This window comes from Rhopilema esculentum, chromosome 13 (assembly GCF_057945365.1).
Source record: "Rhopilema esculentum isolate cy_ngs chromosome 13, ASM5794536v1, whole genome shotgun sequence".
Lineage (NCBI taxonomy): Eukaryota > Metazoa > Cnidaria > Scyphozoa > Rhizostomeae > Rhizostomatidae > Rhopilema > Rhopilema esculentum.
Genome location: NC_142827.1, coordinates 8,747,062 through 8,769,856, shown reverse-complemented (window position 1 = coordinate 8,769,856; position 22,795 = coordinate 8,747,062). Strand labels below are relative to the sequence as shown.

General features: G+C 35.7%; 2 protein-coding genes and 1 long non-coding RNA gene across 13 annotated transcripts in view; 2 read left to right on the top strand and 1 right to left on the bottom strand.

Annotated features, from left to right (window-relative positions):
* The first annotated feature begins 29 nt into the window (after positions 1 to 29).
* Positions 30 to 13,005, top strand: LOC135691915 (methyltransferase-like protein 22). 5 transcript variants are annotated; one of them, XM_089112146.1, is made up of 12 exons: positions 51 to 269; positions 1,591 to 1,662; positions 1,722 to 1,749; positions 2,218 to 2,258; positions 3,046 to 3,098; positions 3,683 to 3,774; positions 5,336 to 5,404; positions 6,033 to 6,179; positions 8,192 to 8,297; positions 9,335 to 9,509; positions 10,419 to 10,495; positions 12,741 to 13,005. In XM_089112146.1, the coding sequence occupies exons 1-11, from the start codon at positions 201 to 203 to the stop codon at positions 10,449 to 10,451; spliced, it is 885 nt and encodes a 294-aa protein (XP_088968272.1). In that variant the 5' UTR covers positions 51 to 200; the 3' UTR covers positions 10,452 to 10,495; positions 12,741 to 13,005. The 5 variants fall into 5 exon arrangements, 4 of the variants coding, with proteins under 4 accessions (XP_065065988.2, XP_088968273.1, XP_088968272.1 ...); XM_065209916.2 differs by having other exon boundaries at positions 30 to 269; positions 1,591 to 1,749; XM_089112148.1 differs by having other exon boundaries at positions 102 to 269; positions 1,655 to 1,749.
* The window catches only part of LOC135691917 (uncharacterized), a 38,566-nt gene continuing 18,744 nt past the window's right edge, over positions 2,974 to 22,795 (bottom strand). For 2 of the 5 annotated variants that reach the window (XR_016144520.1, XR_016144519.1), the window contains 2 exons: positions 4,285 to 4,437; positions 2,974 to 3,107 (listed from right to left, as the gene is read on the bottom strand). This is a non-coding gene — a long non-coding RNA (uncharacterized LOC135691917). Of the gene's footprint in view, positions 3,108 to 4,284; positions 5,114 to 17,411; positions 17,549 to 22,795 lie in introns of those variants that run through there. The other 3 variants (XR_016144518.1, XR_016144522.1, XR_016144521.1) reach the window with 3 other exon arrangements.
* LOC135691910 (kinesin-like protein KIF19) overlaps positions 14,928 to 22,795 on the top strand; it is a 36,007-nt gene continuing 28,139 nt past the window's right edge. Inside the window, exons 1-2 of one of the 3 annotated variants that reach the window (XM_089112144.1) lie at positions 14,928 to 15,062; positions 22,566 to 22,783. In XM_089112144.1, coding sequence (XP_088968270.1) covers positions 22,724 to 22,783 — 60 coding nt within the window. In that variant the 5' untranslated portion in view covers positions 14,928 to 15,062; positions 22,566 to 22,723. Of the gene's footprint in view, positions 15,063 to 17,410; positions 17,552 to 21,519; positions 22,345 to 22,565; positions 22,784 to 22,795 lie in introns of those variants that run through there. The other 2 variants (XM_089112143.1, XM_065209908.2) reach the window with 2 other exon arrangements.

Here is a 22,795-nt window from a genome sequence, read left to right as displayed (position 1 = left end):
AGCCTCTACATCAGTTCGAGGCATTTCAATTTGCATTTTCACGAGATGTTTGTGTACATTTTCCAAGTTCAATAAATTTTGCTGCCTGTGTTATTTAGGGGATCAGTTACACAATTTTACAATTTTTTAGTTAGCCACAATCATGCAATTTTAGCTGCTTTAGTTTCAATGGAACTGTAAAATGGAAAATTATTCGAGAGATGCTGTCAGTTTTGATGATTTGGTCCTATCATCGGTTCATGTTGAATCAGAACATCAAAGAAGGATTTGTAAGTAAACCGTGTTTGTAAATTAGGTAATTTTTCTAACGTTCATCTAAATTTTGTTTAAAAAAGGGCTCTTTTTAGAGCCTTCTGACATTATCACGCGAAAATTGATGCTGTCACGTTTTATTTCATAGCTTTATTTTTCTTTCGTATACTTAATTGAGCATGAATAACAAGTAAACTCTATTTAGATCGTATTTGACAAAATCAATTAAATTGAAAGTGTGGTTTACCCAGTATGTATGTCAGTTTAAAGCAAGATATTGGGTGTGCAAGAGCAAAATATAAGCTAGGTTGGAAAATGTATGATTTTGCTGACAGGTCAAAACAACCAATGGCACATTATCAACTGCGACCTGCGAGCAGAAACATTCGAGCTGCAAGCATTGATGCCCATATATACATTACTTTAGTATAGTTTACATGGATTCATTGTTATTTTGGTCATTAGAGTTCTGAGTTGCGAGCACAAGAAGTCCAGCGTCGCTGCAAGCATACCGTAAATCCTCGAATCGAATTGCCCCCCCCCCCCCTTGAAAAAGCCCCCCCTCAAATAAGCCCCCACCCTACAATAACTACAAATTGTCAATAAGCCCCCCTCGAATAAGCCTCCACTGCTACCGTATATTCTCGAATTGGACCCCTCAATTTGATGGTTTTTGCCATCTGAGGTTGCCTATGGCGTTTTATTGAATTACCACGACAAATTCATACTTTTGGTAGTAATTAATTAAATGCTCATAAAGAAATTCCTTCTAAAATAAACAGGGTCTTTTAATAATGTCTTCTTATTGTCTACAATAATTTTGTAAGCCCCCCCCCTCGTATAAGCCCCCCCCCCTCGTATAAGCCCCCCCTCGTATAAGCCCCCCCCTCGTATAAGCCACCCCCCTCGAATAAGCCCCCATCCAAAAATATCAAAAATAAATAAGCCCCGAGGGGGCTAATTGAGGATTTATGGTATGCAAGTTTTCCAGCTTGGCATATAAGAAGCTAAATTGAACAATGATCGGAAAATGTTCGTAATTGATGGTTATCTTGTTATTAAACAAATGCAAGATTATGTTGGTATTGAGGAAGCTTAATTTTATATTTGCATCAGTTATTAGGACACACCCATGTCATGTCTAGATATAAAAAAGCCACACTCTCAGTGTACACTTGCCATGCTCTGCAGTACAGAGCTTTGCTTTGCATGCAGGGAACATCAACTTTAAGAATTCCTTATAAGGGGGTGTGTCTTGAATCTGTCTGAAAATATTAAGTGAAACTAATATTACTAATTCTCAAACTCTTCAACTTACTAATAATTGCTTTTTTTAAGTGGATCAAAACTTCCTTGTTACAAAATTCAAATTTGATGTGGTTGATCAATCCTTGTCAAACAGAGAGCAATATGTCGGCCTGTGCTATGATGAAGAGGGGGATATCATTGTTCATAGGGGAAACAACCATGTCATTAAAGAAGAAGAAATTATGATATGTAAGTCAATTAGCCCAAACAGCATCAAGTTTGGTCCAGAGAATTTTTTTACCACTTTAGTGGGCAATATTTTGATATATTGATTGAAAAATGAATAATTGTGTAATCAATAATAACTATTTATTCATCATTTTTCATAGTAATTACTTATACTTTATCTTATTACAGCCAGCAGTTCTTGATGACCTCTTTTAAAACTGCATTGTATCTTGTTTCCATCTCTTTTTGTTCCACCATAAGATTTGCAGTCACTTGCTTCAATGATTAGGTCAACATTTCCTTAAGATCTTCCTTCCCTGTTTCTGTCCAGGTGTTATTTAGCCATTCTCCAGGTCTATTTGATTGCTTGAGAAACCTTGAGGTAGCCCTTTATTTTATATAGCTATTTGAAATGAATGTCTTGATCATTAGAATTAGTTAAACTAGAATATTTTAACCAAGTGATAACCATTTTTCAATTTGCAATAGATCACTGTATGGCAACACCCTTAGCAGATGTTGGAAAGCAGGTAAATATTATAAATCCTCAAATAAACTTTAAAAGATTATCATAATGCAAGTTTATACATTTCTTATTAAAAATGGAGGCTGTAGCTCAATGTGATTTGATTTTACCTTCAGCTGAGATGGGTAATAGGGAACAAATACTATGCAAGTGGATAACAATTTAGTAATTGTAAAGCGACAATGGAGTAAAGCATATATATACTGAATTAAGGAATTTTATGATCTGCAGACCTTACAAGTAGTAATTGCAGATAAAAGATTATCAATTTTGGTTTGTGCTACAAACATAACAAGAGATACAACTGTTGTCAACATTTGAATATATGGCTGTTAAACCACATTGTTAAAGGCATTTGACACAGGTAAAAGTGGCTTACAGCCACTCGACCACGAGCAGTTGACCAATCATATTGCGCACAGTGAAAAACATGTGAACAGTTTCCACCTTTCTGCAAATCAGTGAAATCCTAGAGCAGCGCGCAGTGGTTTCACGTGTGCAGTTTTCAATACCTTTCTTGTGATCAATTTGGCCTAAGTTATTTTTGGATTCGCTGTACTTATGCATGTCAAATGCCTTTAAGAAAGTAAGGAAACAAGCTTTTAAAATCAAAAGAGCTCTAATGCTTGATCAATATTGCAATTTCTACTTCTGTTTGAAAGCTTATTCAACATATTGAATTTTATTATAAGATTTTTGAAAATTTGCAGCTAAAATGACAGTTTTTTTTTTCATTTTAGCAATAACTTATCTCTGTGACTTGCTTGCATCTTGTATTAATCCTCTTTTAGCTTTGGCTTGGTGCACTTTTGTTGGGTGATTGGATTCTGCATAACCCAAGTTTGTGAGTGCCCTAGAAAATTTTCAAGTTCCATATATTTCTTCTGATGACTGTAAGCATCTAAAGATTGCAGATTATTGAATTTTAAATGCAAATAGAAAAGTCAGTTGTGCATTATTTGTTTTGCTGAGCAGTTAAAAAAGTTTACTTTTTCTCATATTATACAAGTGGAGCTTATGATTTGACTATATACTTAGAAACATTGCTCTAGAAACCTAATTCAACATTTTAAGTCACGCATGCTGTGCCGTCGCAACGAAATTCAAATTAGGGGGGGGGGGGGGCTGCACATTGTTTTCATTCTCATTCAGTACACTGTTATAAAGGAAACATACTACAGTTTGACAATTTTCGGGGAAGATCCAGCCTTTTTTGAGGGGGGCTAATTGCCAAAATCAAGGTTATCTTTGTTTTGTTTTGAGTACAGTTTTCAAATCTATTTGGGGAGTTTGAGCAGGGTTCAAGTAGGTGTCTATTCAGGGGATGGGAGCTTTATCAACCATGAGCATATTTGAGTACCCTAGACCCAATAGTTTAAGCTAGTTTTAAGTATTTTGGGATTCACATATAACATAGTTTATACGTAGGTTCAAAGAAGCCCATTGCTTGGAGCTTGGTGCTGGAACGGGTTTATGTAGTATGTTGGCAGGGATATACTGCAGACATATTTTTTGTACAGGTAAGAACTATATCTCTATTATATAATTTGCACAGGTAAGTGTTGTTTTGAGATTCTATCGACTTGTTCACTGCGAAACATGCAACTGTCTAAACTCTACGTGACGCGTGCTAAAATGTTCTACCTCAGCGATCATTAGAGCTTTCTAGAAGCTTCTAATTAGCTGACAATAGAGCAGCAAGCAATCTACTCTAACAACGCGTCCTACACTAGCTACTAATTACGAAGGTCATTAGTTTACTTACAAACGCAGCAATTACGTAACTGTTGAGTGCACGTTCCCAACAGTAAGAATGCATACTTGTAGCTTCAACTCTTTTTGTAATTTTAAATGTAAAATGGTAAAGATGTATAGGACAAAATCTTTTAATAGTGCAAAAGTTAGTAAACCTGCAGCCATAAGTATGCCATTGAACAGATTGCCCAACTTCTCTAAGCTGTTTATTTGTATATAATGTCTCTAAGCGATTATAGTAAAAGCATCCTTTCTCATTTTAGTTAAGTTTTTACCTGTATAAGCATCCATTGTTGTTTGGGTCTTTGTCTCATTGCGAGTCCAAGGCTTGGTTGTAAGACTATGAAAGCCTGATTGTACCTTGATATTCTATTTTGTTACCATCTTCGTTGATTCATCTATGCAATGCTGCAAGATTCATCTGTTTTCTTCTGTGGAAAATGTTTTAAAGTCACAAGCAGATTATAGGGAATTGTAACAAACCATTCATAGGAAACTAGGGGCAAATGCGTAGAAAAGGAACATAATATTTACATTCTAAAGGTCGTTCAAAACGTTTCGCATAAATTATGAAAAGCATAATTTTTAATGAACAGATTTAGAACCAAAAGAAGCCCACTAGTTCCACAGTTGACTTCAATCTCGAACAGGCTATCAACATTGAAGAGATTCTACTTGCCTAGAAGTTATCTTCTAGGCCTACAAGTCATAACACGAGAAAATTGAAGTGAAGGCCTAGAGGTGAAGGCCATTAATGTTTTTACAAAAACTACTAATTAAAAACTTTAGTTTTGAGAGGTTATGAAATATAGGTATATGAAAAATCGATATATCTTTGTATTATTGTCGATTTTAATGTACTATTGATAGTTGTCATAGCCAGGAGAGAGGAAAAGCTGAAATTGCTAATGGAGAATGGTGGTTAGCAATGAGCTTTAACATAGGTCACATGTAAGGGGATGAATATGCAAGCAGTGAACGAAGTTTTAGCTTTTTTAAAAGGTACATACATGATTGCAAGAATGCTGGGAAGGCTCAACTTCAGCTTAATTCACTGATTTCTTTGATGGCTTGAAAATTGTGTTTTTTCCGATCCTTGTGACTCTAGTGAAAATCAGGCTTTAAACTGATAACGACTCAGTTAATGACGTGGATGACTCAGTTAATACTTTTTAAAAAGGATGTACCAAATGTTTGAATATCATTTTTAGAAGTTATTTTGTCAGTTCTCCATGTCTTTCTCTTCCACACCATCTTCGCATGCTCCCGTCCCCAAATCCCGTCCCCAAATTATTTTTTGAATTTTTTATCGTTTTTTCTCTACAGATACTGGAGACTCTGTCCTTGAGTTATGCCAAAAGAATGTGGATGAAAACGAGAATTTATTGAAATACGGTAAGACTAAGCAACTTGTGTTTTTAATTTTTTCATATTAAATATTATCTAAGTTTAACATATCTAAGTTTTTAATATATTCAGTCATAAAAGTTACTTTGCATTGTAAGAACAACGACCTATCAAAACAAAATGAAGTATAAGGCAGCGATTATAAACGAATTTTTGAATTGGCTTTTAAATTTTGAAGGGAAATCAAGTCCTAAGATTATGAAATTTTCTAATTGAGTCATGAAATCATGATGTCGAGACTGTTCTAATATTATCTAATGGCTTAATCAGTAAGAGAATTATTATAATTGTATTCCACTTTGTTGCAAGTGAAGCTGCTATGTAAAAAATTGGAAAAACCAGAGATTCCGTACGTTGCTGGAAGGTATCCGTTGTTTTGAGGTGCCCGCTTTCACGAGATTGATTTAGCAAAGATTTGGTCCAGGAATCAAGTTTGGATCATAATAATTTGTCCCTTGTTTGGCAATGTCGGTTGTTTGAGGCCGTTCGAGGCTTTTACTGAATAGTGGTGACAAAACAATTCAATATATTTTCTGACAATATTCGTTATATAAAACAAAGTTATAGAATTTCTTCAAAGGAATAACGATTTTCTTTCTTTTTCTGTCGTGTTTAGGGAAAACAGGAATAAAAGTAAAGGAACTCAACTGGATGTATGACAACTTCAGTCACTCAAAAGATAACGACAAATGCAGAAAATTTGACTGGACAAGTGATGAGATCAGTGAATTGAAGAAAACTGAGATCTTTTTGGCAGCTGATGGTATTTATATTGCCTTTTCATATCTTTTTTAAACTTAATTTGATTTATATATTTCAAGATTTAGGCCTCGTCTATCGCTTTTTTGGCCCTTTCATGGTGCCGACGCTGGTAAATTGAAAAATATTATGTAGCCGTTTACGCAGAAGCTTGAGAAATGAATCATATGCATGTATAAATTCAAGGTGCATCCAAGGTTCTAGACTCGAATTTCTGTGTGGTTCTAGATTTTTCATGATTGAAGCACAAATAGCAGAATAAACAAGAACCACAAAATAGCATTGCAATTTGCACACAAGGATTTGTTTCAAATTTCGAGAAGGTGTTGGCAAAAAATAATTTGGTTACTATTCATCAGTGGAGCCTATAATAAAACAAAGCACAAAATTGATCCTATTCTTGTAAATTCTTCGAAGTCTATTCTCACCAATATATGCCTAGGGATATATCAATTAAACATGGCAGAGACAATGTTAAATATAATACCTTGGTAACGAACTAATTTTCTAGTTCAATTTATTGACACATTTTTTATTCAATATATCGTCGAATAGCAAAAAAGTAATTAAAAGATACTAGTATAACATAATATAAGGCATTCTATCGTACTTCAGTTAGAGTAAAGAGGGCAAAATTTACAATAGTAAGGAAGATAAATATATTTGCTTAACTGCTGTTCCTATAATTAGGCCATTGTTTAATTATATCATATTATCGTATAATTATATCAGATTTGGACTGTAAATAAGCATGGGGCCTATAAAGTTCTGTTACCTTCTTTTAGTCAAAAATCACCTATGCGAAGTGAAATTTCAAGCTAGATTTATTTTACGTTTTCAATTAAAAACTTTACTTGGTATCTCATCGTCGTCGTCTTTCGACAAATTTTGCTCATCACGAAACAAATAACTGATTCAACGCAACTATCTTAGGCAACATTTCATTGAAGAAATTTTATCTTTAGTACCTTGATTAAAAATTTATGCAAGAAAATTTGTTGATGTTGTTTGAATATCCTGAGGGCGTCAAAGTTGAGCGCCAAAGCAATTCATACAGTTTATGTAAACTTTCAAAAGAACATTGTTTGTGAGATTATCTAAGCCCAAAACTGCTAAAGTTCGCGAAGTAATAATTCCATGCTTCAAACTTGTCATAACCATACACAATACTGTCCAGACTTAAACTTTATAAAAAGTACCAACCTTGTTTTTTCTCACAATTTTTAAACTTCAATGATATTTAAATTTGCAGTAATACAACAGCAAAAGGGAATTTTGAGTTACTCACGGTGTTGTTTAAAAAATATTCAAGAGTATTTATAGGCTCAAATTTTATATTCCAAGAATATGAAGGGCTTGTAAAAATTAAGGTATTCTTTGAGAAACTATTTCAGTATTATCCATATATCTTTCAGATTTAAAAATATATGAGAAAGATCTGTCCTGCAAGTAATTTTATTGTCGCAGACGTTTTCCTTCTCTCAACTGATTTGAACCATTCAAAGCTTTCTTGTGCTCATTTTTCATCAGCATAATCTACCACAAAAATGTTGATTCGCTGAGAGATCACACCACTTCTATTTTCTTCCGACTATATTGGTCAATTGGCCTACCAGATACTGACAATGAATCCGCCAAAAATTGAGCCCATTTGATCTTTCCAGCGTGTTTTACTACACTATCTACAAAAATATTGCACGCCTCTACAATGGAAATTCCTACCTGATGTTGATGTTTTGGCAAGATCTCCTGGGTCATCTAATGCCTAGATGCAATACCACTTTTTCTTACCATGTCTATTTGTATACCCGCCGTAGTTGCATTAGTTTTTAAGTTTTCTTAACAGCAGGGAGGGACGATAATATAGTCTACTAGAGTATTTTCTATCTGACACTTGAGTTTTTTTTAGTTTTCGTTTTCCTGTGTTATTTTTAAGTTTTGCAGTACTAGAGGTTTGTTAATTTGTTTGAATTTAGTTCAACAGTACAAACCTCCTTAAAACCGTCTTTTTTCCAGTTATTTATGACAATACATTGACTGAGGGGCTTTTTTGCCAGCTGATAAAACTCATGGAGAAAAGTGAAGCCAATGAGACCAAATTATTCATTTCCATCGAGAAAAGGTACTCAAAATGTAAAATTATTAAACCTTCAGCTTGATATGAAAGAACTGGGCCTTTTGAAGTACATTTTCATTGATAGTTTTAAGTACTTAGTACAATTATGCTCTTACTTGGAAGAGCTTTGTCAGCTGAAATATGACTATGTAGCTTTTCGATACCTGTCGGTCGGTTCTTCATTTGCCTCAACGGTTTTTAGAATTTAATTTAAGCACACTTGTTTTGATGATGCATTCATTTAGCTTTTGTACATCTTGTCATTGTCTGCATAAAACGAAACTTATATAATGCATGTACTTGTAAAATTTTTCCTGCGAAATCTCCCAGTATGGCTTTCCACCCCCATGAAATTATCTCCAGATTCCAAGTTGTTAGAACTTTATCAATTCTAGAGAATTAAGGGGTAGAAACTGTCAGCAGCTTCCAAGAAGTATTTTTCTGTTTAGGTTCTATGCACCGTTTGTTGTGCCCTGTAGAGACATTTGTTTTCCAATAAATTTCTACTTTGCCTACAGCCCTCTCCCCGGATTGATCGTAGTTCGTGCTTTCTGACCCCAGTTACAAGGTACTGGATAGCTTTTGCGACGGATAACTTCTTAAAAACATTCCAATGTCTTTCCGGTACAAAATTTCTTTTTGCTTAAAAGAGACATTAAAATGGGTCCGATTCAGTATGGGAACCTGTAGCCGTACCATAAATAGTGATGACCTTCACATTGAAGCAAGGAAGGAAAAGCTACCAAGTGCGAAGCAGCATTGGCCCCATGAAACCAGAATTGGTACACCATGCAATCGGGAAACAGGTACAAAATGCCATCCGGAAAATTTTTCGGTACCGGGGCCCCCAAAGACAAAATCCAATTATTCGAACACGAACATAAATTAGACTTCTCGGAATCAAGATCTGGCTGAAGGGGGAAAGAAGCCATTTTCATGGACGAGGAAAACATTAGTTTGATGTTTGAACTGAATTATTTTTTGTGTCAAGGCACCTGTTTTTCTATGTGATTTTCTAATGATTATCATCTCTCTGTTTGCAGAATTAATTTCACTATCGATGAACTGGATGTATCGTGCCCTGCATACAATTACTTCAGCAAGATGCTTGGTGTTCTTGAGTCTGGCCGATTTCCAAGTTCTTCACGGATCCATCGTGTACAAAGAGTTGATTTGAGGTTTCCACAATATTTTGATTACAAAAGAATCAAACAACTGGTATGCCTGCCTCCATATAAAAGCCTTTTTTTCAAATCATGCTATTAGGCTTACAGTGAGAAACCCGTATAGTTGACAGTGTCTTTATCACGTTTCAAATATTTCTATTGACTTGAACAGTACACTGTCAAAGTTTCAGGCAAATTAGGCACATTGCTTATCTACTGTATATAAATACTTTATATGCTATGTCTATTCCATTCACTTATTTGACGTCCCTTATCATTTCATCAAAAAATCCTTGGATTCAAGTTAAACTCATTACACCTGCTAATTGTAATCACCCGTCCAATATTATTCTATATCAGCACACGAATTTCCTCTTTTCTCTTTTTTTGAAGCAATGACGTAGAAGCTTGGAGATAAAACTTCCACAAATGGACCTTGAATTCTGCCTTGTGCTAAGCAGAAGTTGCTCTTTGATCGCAATTTTCTGTCTGCACTTTGTTCTGAAAAGTGCCCTAGTTCTAAAAGATTTCCTTATTCCAATAAGCTCTCTACCTGTGAATTACGCTTTACTGCATTCCTTTTTATCTGTCCTGTTTGCCTATTCACTTAATGTGTTGGTTGGACAACCCAAAAAGTCCATCAAAGAACTCAGTTCCCTCTAACGGCCACGGCCTGACTTTCTCGTTCACTTCTTTCCAGCATTTTTTTTGCTTTACAGTTTAAAGAATGGCACCTACACCTAACAAGCATAACGTTTCTTTTTTGGTAATCACTCAATACTTAAGAAAATTATGTACACTGTTACCATTGCTGCTTTGATCAGAGCACGTAGAATATTCTAATTGCTTAAAAGGCTGTATTTATATAAATTGTGATGTATGTTCTCAAAATCATTTGTGCCCATCAGCAATTTTCAATCATTTCCAAACAAGTAACAGTTGTCTCTCATTTATTCTTTAGGAGCTTTGGCAGGTGACGTCAGAAAAGAAATAGAAAGTCCCTCAGAAATTCATGCGAAGATTTGTTTCGAAAGCAGAGTATGTTACTTAACTTTTGTGCTAATTCTTATTGTAACCTTATTGTTAACTTCTCGTAAATACCAAAAACGAATGTCAAGCATGTGGGTATTTAATCTGCCTGCCTTTTGCGCTATGCAAGGTATGTTCTTCCCAAGCCTTTTAATTTTTTATGATATTTTTATCATTTTTCATTGACACGATTGAAAGGCATAGAATCTTCTCTGAACACTTTTATTTTCTTTGCTCTAATTGTACTTAAATGGAAAACCGTAAAATCTTCGTCTTGGCATCATTGATGATGCTTGCAGAAAAAATTAAATCTTTAAAGTGCCTAACGAACTGTAAATTTGAAAGCAATAGCACTAAATCGATTATGATGCGGCCCAGACATTTTAATCCAAACGGGTAACCAACATCGGATCAAAAGACCACGCCTTATTTTAATATAACCACGCCCGCCAGGGCATGAAAACTCGCCCGACCATGTGACCAGGCGGTCACAGGAAATTTTTATGAATAAAGCTCTGCAGGAAATTTTTTAAATAAGCTCCATTCCAACAAGGAGCTTTGTTTCTTTCATGTTCATAAAAACATGAAGATAAAACAAATATATCTTATGCATGTGCCTTTACAGGTTTAAATGGTTTTTCTACCTAAGAACCCTTGAGAAAAATTCTTGTTCGATAAAAGTTTACAGTTTTACATCTGTCTTGAGAATCTTTGTTATAATTTGCAAAATTCTTGAAAATTTGAAAATGTTTGCGATACTGGTGCATGAAAGGCCCCTACCGTATATTGCCTATCACAATTATTGTTACTGCTTAAAGCAAATTTTCTCTTATACTTTATGAAATGATTTTTCCTCAGGATTCTGACCTATATCTTAATCAAATAGTTTGTTATAAACTTCCATGGATACAAGGACATCATATGATCAATCTTTTTAAGCTCATTTGTTAATGTTGTTTGTACTAATGCTTGCCTCCATCTCCCAAAGATAGCATCTACACCCAATTTGATCTCAATTTGTACTTTTCCACCTGCATTCTAGCAAACTTTGATATTCTGAGTGTAAAATATTCTCACCAGTTCGAAGGTAAATATTATAACCAAGCTCCTATTCCAGATTAATTTAGGCGTTCATCATGAAAAAAAATGATTTTGTTAAAGTAAACTTGCAAACTTGTTTATAAATGTAGCTTATGCTTTCATTAAACTGATGACAGATCATTATGGTTTTTGGAACGTGACCCTTTCTTTTTTTATCTTTACATTCTCTCAGGAAATTTATGCGTCATTTTTGTCCGGTCGCTCACAGTGGTTCTCCTAACCCATTCCTCGAATTATTCAGACGGATAGACTGACGAAGTCAATTTTTGAGAACCCTTATTTCAACTCCCAACACTACTGCACAAGAGCTAAACACTAAGATTCTTTTATGGCAACTCACAATCGGTTTTGTTTCTAAAACCATTAATAAAGATTTTCATATTTCTTCGTTTCACCGTTAATTTTCAATTTGAACGGCCTTTATTTGATTCCTAGCAGTGTTTTAAAATGCTAATTAAACGCCCGAGATTCGTTTTCAAGCGGTTGTCTGTTCTGTGCTACCCTTCTCGTCATATGTTATAAAACTTCTTCTGTATCCAGAATTCCAAATCGTTGTTTTAGTGATGTGAGGGAACTGGAACCAAGATATTAAGTCCTGTGTTAATAGAGGATAGGGTGAAACGCGAGAGAAAATGAGAATAGTGAAGACTGAGAACCAAACTGTAAGAAGTAGTCGTTGATAAAAGATTCCTAAGAGTTTAATAGTTAATAAGTAGAAGAATGAAGCGTTTAATAGTTAAGTAGAAGTGGATTGATGAAAAAGAAAACTGTAAATATCGTATACCCTTTTGGTATTCTCTTTAAATGTTTATATCGCTTGATTCAGGTTGCTTTGTCACATTAGCCGTAACTAATAATAATAACCGCTTGTTTATTCTTTTATGCAAGTTATTAATTTAGGAAAACCGATTTGGTTGCAAACTATGTTGTTTTTTGTTTTGGTATTCTCATCTAAAACAACAGTTTGTTGATCAGAGAAGAATCAAATAAACACATGGTTTTGTTAATGTGTGAAAATGACGGATAATGCTTCAAAGTGGTTTGAAAACGACAGTGTTTCCTAAATTTATGTGTCTAATGTTACATTCTGTTGTGATGCGTCGTTTAATGTGTCATCAGAAAGTCTAATATGCTTTTATTCTATTTATGAAAGCTTCCTGATATTGAGAAAACAGCATTCTGGTCGAACAACAGTTTGGCATGCATCAGATGAAAGATTGCTTGGAAGCTGATTGGTAAGCAGGTAAATTCAAATGAACGCTCATTGATGCTCCTTGGACCTTATTTAACTATCTATATTGGTCTGATTTGTAATCGTAGATGCAGAAATGATAGATTATGTAAGCCATAGAAAAACAATTTTTATGGCAATGTATATTTCAAGGGCTCCTCTTAAACTTTCTTCGATGTGTTTTCAATGTGTATGCTTTGTTCGTTGTTTCTTCAACAATAAAAATGCTTTTCTGTTACTAAAACCTTTTGATCTACATTGTGGAACATATCAAATGAAAAATTCCCTGTTATTGAATTTTTCTCGCTATGCTGGTTGCCATCTTCTTCAAAAACACGAATTTCTTTGAAACACAAGAAAATGAGTTTAGGGTCAGTTGAATCAAACTGCCTGTTATTTAGAACCGGGAACCTTGTTTTGTTTGACAGGGCATTTTTGAACACGTCTTCTTTGACAGATGCTGACACTGCAACATGTCAAAATTGCAGGGTCAGCCTATGTACACCGTTCCGATACATTCCAACAAAACATGATGGCAGTAACGTCACATAAGCCTCAAAGATCGTCGGATTGGCGCCGCTGCGCCCGTAATCTTGGAGACCTCTTTGTGAAAACGTGTTTTGGAGGCTGCTTTATCTGTGACTGCGATAAAAATCATGTGCTTTAGATTTCGTTTAGTTTCCGCGTGTTTTTTCAAAAGCTATAAAGAAATTTAAATTCTATGGTTTACTAAAAATTCTATGATATGCTTCAGAGTTTCGTCCGTTCAAATACTTGTATTAACCATTTAGACATTGTTGCTTATTTCTTTTCATAATGGTTTTAATTTTATTGCAAAAATTCTCAGCCTACAATTGCTGGGCAAAGATAGTTGAGACTTTTCAAGAAACTTTATGTTTTCCCTTTCCTTTGAAAAATAGCTTCCCCCCTTCCCCAATTCAATGTTGAATGCATGATTTTGAAGCAAAAATGATAGAGCTACAAATCCAACATTGCTTTTGGGGGGGGGAGGGGAGATTCGAATTTACAGGGGCATGGTAAAGTAGAAAATTGCAATTTATCTCAACATTTTTGTCCGGGATTGTAGTTATAAAATGTTTCGGCTCTACCAATTTCTTTATTTCTTTTAATAAAACATTTTTTTGCCTTTGCCTTACTGTTCTAGATGGGTTAATAGTAACAGGTTTTCCAAATTTTGAAATGATCACTCTCTAGCAGGAAAACGATTTTGTGATTTAAAAACTGTAGTGGAGTGTCCGACTTGGCAAGAATAACACAAAAAATCTCGTGAATTCTCCCCAATATTTCCTTCAATTTCTCAAACGCCTTTTCTTCTACTCAACTTTATTCTGAATCCCTTTAAAGAGTCATTGCTAACAATGAGCCTTCGCGAGGGTGGCAAATTATCCAGGCGACAATCCAAACAATGGCAGTAAACTTCTACGGATTAACCATAATTGATTTCAGACTGTCTGAAAATGCATTATGGGATGCTTGCGTAGCGCAATGGCTCATTGTTAGCAATGAGTCTTTAACTATCATCCGGTACGCCTTAATCTCCTTTTTCTCTTACAGCCTCGTTTACAATATCAAATCACCATACTTTACATCTTTACAAAACTGTTTACAAAGTAATTTAGCGACCAAAATATAGGACCTATAGTGCTATTTTGCAATAGAACCTATAGTGCTATTCTTTATCTACCCAAGCTGACAACAGGGCTCAATGACTGTAGGTTGATATAAATTGCAGTAGTATTAAAGGTCTATCCTTGTAAAGCTCTCCGATGCCAAAGCATTTTGACGTCAATTTTCATTTTTTGGGGACACCTTCCTAAAAATCTCTGTATATTTGATATGCTTTAAATTTTCAGTATATGTTTCCTCCATACCCTTTATGATACAGCCTTCTCCCCGGCGTCCTTTTTGAATAATAAAGATTTCAATCGAAGTGTTTTTACAGGTTTTTTTGAATAGAAGATTTTATTTGAGATGTTACCATTGAATCGGATATGATTTATTAATGCCAATTCTCTATCGTTTCCACAACAAGGTAAAACAACGGTTGTGTGAAATTGCCTTTTTGTTTAATTGAAACCTGCTAATAAGAGACCGTTGTAGAGCTGATAATTTTCAATGCAATGCTGGTAGGGCAATCCTTAAATAAGAATCGAACGTTTTGGGGGTACAGAGAAAAAAGCTGGTTGTACTATTGCAGGCGGGGAGAAACGTAAGACTTGAATTGTAAGTCATTTATTCTTGTGTAACAAGGGTATGCCTGCATTAAGGTTTTCTTCCTTTTAAGAGAATTCATGTATGTGTTTTATGGTCTTCTTTTTGTCGTATTTACAACGACAGGAAAGTATCTTATCTCTTGATGATACGGCTGGATTCTTTTAAAATTTCTGTATCTTATAACAAGGAGACTTCTTTTTTGTTGTGATTAAATGATAGTTTTTTGTTTCATTACCTGTCTTTCATGACTCATTTGTGGTTCCCTGATTGCCTGTTCACAATTTTTGATCGTAAGCACAGTTGCTTAGCAGCAGTGCTCTTTAAACATGCTTAATATGAGCGTGAATTATGCGGCTGGTTCTTTGGGGCATTTTGTAACTTTGTATGGACATTCTATCTCAAGCAAGTATTTATTCACGAATAAGTAGTTTAGTGTAATGTTCTGTAAATGTTTTGCTCATCTTTGCACATAGGAGAAAAACATACTATACAATCTTAACACTGTGATCCAAATAATCGTTTAACCATTCCTGCGTCATAATTGGCCTTTGCCATTGATGGTGCGGCTGCCATGTTTTCGGAACTATGAAAAGGATTTTCGCAATCTTGTACTTAGTATACAATCATTTTCAACGAGAGCTTTTGGACTAACCAGGCTATTTTGCCCCGATATTAGATCTGAAAGTAATAACGCACTTGTGTACTTTACCGAGTAAATTCAATATTAGGTGGCATATATCTCTAATCAATATGACAAGATTTGTCTGTTGACAAACTTTCCTGGCTGCAATGTCAGAAAAGCTAGTTTCTTCGCTAATTAAGCAATAAGCTAATTAAGCAATAAGGTTTCTGCCAATGTTTATACACTCTGTTTTCTTTTCTTCAAACATCAACAACTTTTAACGATATGCCAAAAACCAAGTTCTGGTTCTTGGTTAAACATTGGTTCTTGATTCAATGCTGCGAATTCACTCCATTCTGCGAACCATGAAATATACTTACCTTTGAAATTTAGTGGAAAAATCGCGCTGCACTATATATAGCAAACTTTAAATTTTAGGTACAATAACTGCCATTGTTAGAGTTGGATCACTAATGAAAACAGTTTAATCAACATAGTTCGCATTGCCTGATGATTTCATTGCGCGTGAACCTCTGAATTTCAACGTAAAACCGTCCCGCTATAAAAGAGCCTCTTGAGCGGTGGTGCAAGAGCGATAAATTTTCCCAGTTTCTTCTTAAAGCGACCTTTCCCGTCTTCCTCCTCCATTTCCGGCTATAGATTACAAAGTCCTTAAGCTGTATAATTTCCAGATAATTGCAAAGATTAAGAAAGCCGTCTAGTTAGAGAGATGCGCTTATGGCGTCGGAACAAATCTAAAATTTCTGATTCCTCGTGCATGCTATACTACTGTGGAATAAATCTCAAGAAATCGCAGTTTTAAAGATGATTCGTAAACCTATTTCTTGGAAGAAATCCTGCCCTGTACTTTTGAAAAAGCCGACTTTATTATTGATTTTATATATGCGGCCGGTAAAGCAACGTGTTTGAGGGGATTCTTTTTTATTCCATTAAAGTTTAATCTCAAGGAAAATCCCGGTAAGTCAATTTCCAGTTCTAATGTTTTTCAGTTGTCCTAAAAATTAGGAAACCTAATTTCATGATAAATTCAGAAATTTAAGAAATGAAAAGATCCTCGCAGCTTGCTAATGAAGATTGTAAGAGGGTTGGATTAAGACCCGCTGGATTGTGAGTAAAGTTTTTCTTTGACTGAAACTTTATTCAAACGCCTCTACCACACGGTGACGGAGGAGGGGTGCGGGCATGCTGATAAAAAGTGATTTTCCTGTTGCTCTCCAGTCAATCAGATCATTGTTCAGAAAGTAAAGAAAGTAGCTTTTAAGAACCCCCTTTTCTTCCCACGGCGCTTTTGCTGTTAGGATTTTGAACTTTATTTGAATGGCTTTATTTGAAGCCCCGCAGCACAATGAGGGGATCAGGCCATAACACAAGCACAAGAATTTCCGCCTGTTCGTGACGGCCAGTCGTTTTGTGAGGGAATAGCCAACCGTTCCTATAAAAATCCCCTGGCAATAATCTGCTTCGCCAAGTCCATAGGCCATACGACAAAAAAGAATTTTTCTGGTTCAATCTCAACTGATTCTTTGTGGTGATAAATTAAAAGACAGATTATCTTGTCTCTGCAAATTGATTGGCTGTTCAAAAAAACTTTTTTGTATGAATTGAAGCTTCCAAGCGACAGTGGCCAAAAGTAGCTGAACCTGCCATAGAGTTTCAGGAAATCAGGAAACTTCCTTGCGCAGATGTCGATGAAATATTTTGTCATGAGTTTGAAATGAAGTTTGAAACTGCTGGCCAGTTTCAAGCGGATTCGATTGCTGCCCAGCAGAAATTCTTTGGCTACTTGTAATCCTCTTCAATCGCATCAATGCCTTCACAGTAACAGGTTGCATTTGCCACATCGAAGCAGTTTCTGGTAACAACAAATTACTTGACTTCGTAAAAGTTTATCACAATAATACTGAGAACATTTTTGAACATCATTAGGTGGGTAACTACCTGCCCCTTTTATTTTTTTGGAAAGAGCACCTTCGCTCCTTCATGAGTGATAATTAATGTTCTTCTCATATTTTGGGATTGCTATCATCGTTTTGGTGCCCTCCTCTCTCAAGCTTCCCTCCCTCCCCCAGTATCAGGAAAGTTGTTTTGCAGTATGTTGGAGGTGATTTATCCTGGAAAGGGAAGGTTCAAGCAGGGGGTGGGATGATTTTGGACACATAATATCGTCCATGCTCAGCTGATGCAGTCTCAAATGCTCATTTTCCGTCCTCCAAACGAAAAAGGAGTGCACCATTTGTATATAGGGAACCCCCCCCCCCCTCTAACTAAACAACATTTATCCGTTTTAGAATCAATTCGGGCAGTTCTATCTCAATGAAGCAATAAGATTCGGGCAAAATCCGTACTTAGCTTCCTGTAAATGTTTTGCATCCGGTACGCTCATGATTACAGCCCATCCCCTTTGGTATCTTGAAGTACCGTTTCGCCCTGCAATTTTATCTTCCTCTTCACTTATTTTCCTTTTCCAGGTTCTTAATTAATAGGCTGCTATCCTAAATTCCAGCCACTAAGGTTCTTACATACATATAAGCCTTGCGCACATTAGCAATGTTCTTCATCGCAAGAATTCTCACTGACACAGTTAAATCAGCTTTAATTTTCATATTAAATTTCAACCAATCAAACGCATTTGTCTTGTTGGGTTGTCCAATTAGAATGCAACTTACCATAACCTGATTTACTTTAACCTGGTTCTATTTGCCACTGTGAATAGGGTATAAGAATAACAGTCTAAGAATCCTTTATTCGTATATATAAAGATAAGAACCTTTACACTTTTAGGCCTCTTGGGAATTCTTATTAAGGGGGTTTAAAAGGTTCGATTTCAGCCTGAAAGTTCTTATAAAAACAGGTTCTTTATGCGGGTTTTTACTGTATGCTTACTGAAAACGACTTTAGCAACCTTGCTGCGTAGCACTAGCACTGCTTGGCTCTTTGTATCTATACACCATTAACTTTATCTTTGTATACAAATATCCCTTTCAAGATTTAATGTGATGATCTTTAATCTAGTTAACTTTGTTTTGAGCATAGAAAAGATATCTATGTGGTCTTGGATGCGCCAGTAAAATTTTAAATGATATATCTATGCATTGACATCATTCATTGTCTTTCTCTAGACATTCCCTTAGACAGTCTCCAGATAGCTTTTGGTCACTGTAATGATATATATATACGACAATAACATAGAACAAGCGTCAAATGTACAATCCTTCATCTTTCAGGGCCTTTCAAGCAACCTTTGATCGTTGTGTGTTTTAGTCAATACTATTCCTTGTTTAATTAAGGACTTTTTGGCCGTTTGAATGGGGTTTTTCTTGTAGACTGTTGATAGACAGAACTAACGTTACAATCTATTGAGTGGCTAACAGATCCATTGATTTCTATCAGTCATTGGAGTTGCATTTCAAATCTTTTCTAGGGTTAACCTCCTAGTTCCTGATAGACCACTATAACTCTTTTGCCTGACAATCTGTACTCAATTTCCTAGGGTTTTCTTCCCCCTCCTTTTAACAAAATCTTACAATACATATTACTTGCAAATCTACAATACAATGTTACCCATGTTCATTTCCTTCTTACCTCTAGGCCAGTTAGACACAGGGGCATCACTTCATACTTTTTGTTGGGAGGGGGAGGGGGTAGCTGCATAATTGCTCTGCAGAAAAAATTTTGCCCTTGCGAAAGTTGAAAATGTGGGGAACTGGCCCTCGCTTATTGTGTCCAAAAGTTCCCGGATGTAATGCCTAACCTTGGGAGGAAGTGCAAAATAAATTTTTTAATGAGTGAGGCAACCCTTCATCTTAGAGTCAAATAGCATGCGTTTATTTTTTACAACACACTTTTGATATACACACTAGCTCACACTGATTTCGTTACACTAGATGTAAAGTCTCTATACACAAATATTTCTCAATATGAGGGCATCAAAGCTTCCCTCAATGCCATCAAAAACCATTATGGGGAAACTACGCCGCTGGATAGAAAATACAACAAAGGGTGATATTCATTCCCAAACATAGTTATACTGCCATAGTCTTTGGTATAAGGAAAATTTTGTCAGAACATGAGCCTCATAATTGGTCAAAAGTTAAGAACAAATTAAGAACAAACTAAGGCTGAGCTACTGTAAAATGTAACTTTAAACAACATTGCATCTAAAAAACGAGGAGTTTTTTTGCCATCTAGGGGTGCTTCTTTGGTGAACTTTTAAATTTTTTGCCAAATAAAGGATGTCTTACTCACTTTGATGGCCTATGAGGGTTGAACACTTCCCTAGAGCGCAATAACTAGCAATTGCACTGCTTACATCCTAATAATTTAAGAACAAATTAAGAACAATCCAGCCTCAGGTTTTCGAAAAAAATAAAGAACAACCAGCCTGAACTTCAATTTACTGGTTCTTATAAAAAAATACTTTAATAAATTGATTTACTTTTTCCTTAGTTTCATTGCAAGCGTTGCTTGTCTTTTTGCATGGTTTTTAAAGTTAGACACAAATTTTGACCAAAGCTGTTACACTGAAGTGAAAGGAAATCAGAATCTATTCAGAAATCTATTAAATCCATTCCAAGCTCACACTGGAAATTCCTATTTCGTGTCATTGGTAGTCAGTCTGTATCATTTTACTTTTGGAACAAACAAATTCCAAGCATAACACACTTTCTTGATACCGTTATATGATAAAACAACAAAGCAGATACGTTGGTAGAAAACGTTTGCCCTGCAAATCAGCTTTGCCCTGCGAGAAGGCACTATTTTCGTGGCTGGTGGGAAAAGGGGGGAACCACCCCCTCCCCAATACCACTTTCAAGTGAAGCTTCCGATTAGACCATTTCTCTGCGACTCCAGTTAGACAAGTTCGGCAATCTAGTTAAATGTAAAAAATTTACTTCGATATTTAATGCAACATCATCCTAAGCAGTTATTGCACTTGGTAATCAACCTGTATTTTGGTATTTTAGCATTTTTATCATCGACATAATTTTCACAAGGGCTTAATATTTCATTAGTGTTGCCGTGGGAGTAGTTAACTCGACTGATGCGGTAATTGGGCGTGTCCATTAGACAGGAGTCTATCTGGCGATAAAAAACCTGAAACAATTTCTGCGGGCTCAACGTAGCATTGTATCTAATCTTTTCACTAACCCAGTTGCCGGTGGCAGCGGTTACAATAAGATAATTTTTGTTTGGCCTTTCGTTGTTTGGTGAGATATGCCACTTTTCTGCATAAAGAATTACAGCATTTTTCAGCCTTTGTTGTTTATTGTTTTGTGGCATTGAAGGCATTGGTCGAAAAAGTCACCAAATCGTCAAAGTAAAGAGAAAAATTGCGCTCCGGGACAACCTTAGAAGTTGCCATGAAACGCTAAACATATTTTCGTCTACTTTAGCGGAATTTTGATATATTTCCACAAGTTTCCTAGCCTGGAACATTGGGCCCGATTACTGACTTTGAATTTTTCTGTATAGAACACTTCGGAGGACATCTATTATAGTATCAAAATCATAAAAACGTTAAGCATTTACTTTTAACGTATTTTTAGGGCGTTATTACTATATTTGAGATACTGAATCCGAAATTAATATTCCAAGTCACACAGTTCTAGGAGACCCTAATGTCCGGCATGAATTGATGCATCATAGCATCATCATAGTATGATGCTATATAGCATAAAGATTATACAATTTATTAGGTATACTTTTTACAATGCACCTTACAGAGCAAGACTCTGTTTTACTTTATTTGTGGTGCTGAATCCGAAAATTGATGCTAAAAATTTTCAAGGAAATTTTGGAAAAAAGATAAATAACTAGCACTTGTAGCTCGAAACCTGCCGTAATAATTCAAAGATTTACAAGCCATTGACGATGCCCTAAAGTTTTTCTCGAAGATAAAGGGTAAAATTTCCCCAATGTATAAAAGTTCAACAGAGGTGACAAATCCCAGGAAAAGGCTTTATGGGCACTATCTTAAGTCATTGATGCAAGGTTTAAGCCCCAAGATAGCTTCCTTGTTCTAATCCATTTTACTGGAAAAGAGTTAGCGAATCAAAATAGAATTTTAGAATTAAAAGAAAGTGTCAACTACTTGCGTCTATTTTTTGCTCGTATTTTTCGAGATTTTTTTTGGCCATTAAAGCAGTTGTATGAATGTAAAGATTTGGTTCGAGGGGGTGGGGGGGCTAAAATCGTACAAAAGAGGCTTTAAAGGTGGTTTCATACTTAATATTTTGCATTTTTCCCAAAAAGTAGAGGGTTAAAGCCCCCCAGCCCCTTGATCTGCGGTGCCTGAAAGATTTCACTGCCTTCATTTCCATAAGGTAACTGTCCTACCAGCTTCATATTTATAAATCCGAAAAAAATCTTTTCGGTTCTATTCCTTCCAAAAACGAACAGAATGATCTCTATCTCGATTCACAAAAGTTGTTCTATTGCCATGGAAACTATGCTATTGCCTGCCACGGCGAAAGCGAGACATTCAAGTGCAAAATGGCGAAGTTGCAAAAGGCCTTAGTAAAATATTAATGAGAATCTATTTGCTGATCAATAATGGATATACTCGCCACAGTTGGTGCAATCTTTAGAAAAGGCTATGTCATAAAATTGAACTGTTTCAAAACTTCGTTTCTCTGATTTTTTTCACAAGTAAGTGACTTGGCGTGAACAGTGTTGTTGGTAATCCAAGTTGCATTTAGGATCGCATACCTTGCCCTAGCTTATGCTAAATTATCTCAAAGGCTTTTTTAAAGCAAACTGTTAATGTGATCATGCTATTCGTTGCATTAATTGGCTCTGTGAGTGAGCGTGCTCTGCGGCTTTGGTTGTTAACGCGAACATAGAACCAACTGGTCTGAATTAATTTTTAGGGATGACCTTGATCAAGCATATGAGTCAGGTTTTCATAGCCAACGCTACAATCGACAAAGAGAAGGCGGTCGTTCAGTAAGTGAGATCAAAGTCTGGGCTTTTCTGATTGTGGCTTTCGAAGTCGCTGCAAGTGGCAGTAGCAGACTTGTGTATTGAGATGAAGGAAGTAAAAGATTTTTCAAAATCCACCGAAAAGGAAGAGAGTCAAAATTTGATGGTGAGTACGTTT

Bases quoted from the DNA above. Each gene is read 5' to 3' on its own strand.
- LOC135691915 (XM_065209916.2), top strand. From the start codon at position 182: ATGGAAAATTATTCGAGAGATGCTGTCAGTTTTGATGATTTGGTCCTA. The intron at 270-1,590 runs GTAAGTAAACCG...GCTTTTTTTAAG, and splicing joins AGAACATCAAAGAAGGATTT to TGGATCAAAACTTCCTTGTT. The intron at 5,405-6,032 runs GTAAGACTAAGC...TGTCGTGTTTAG, and splicing joins CGAGAATTTATTGAAATACG to GGAAAACAGGAATAAAAGTA.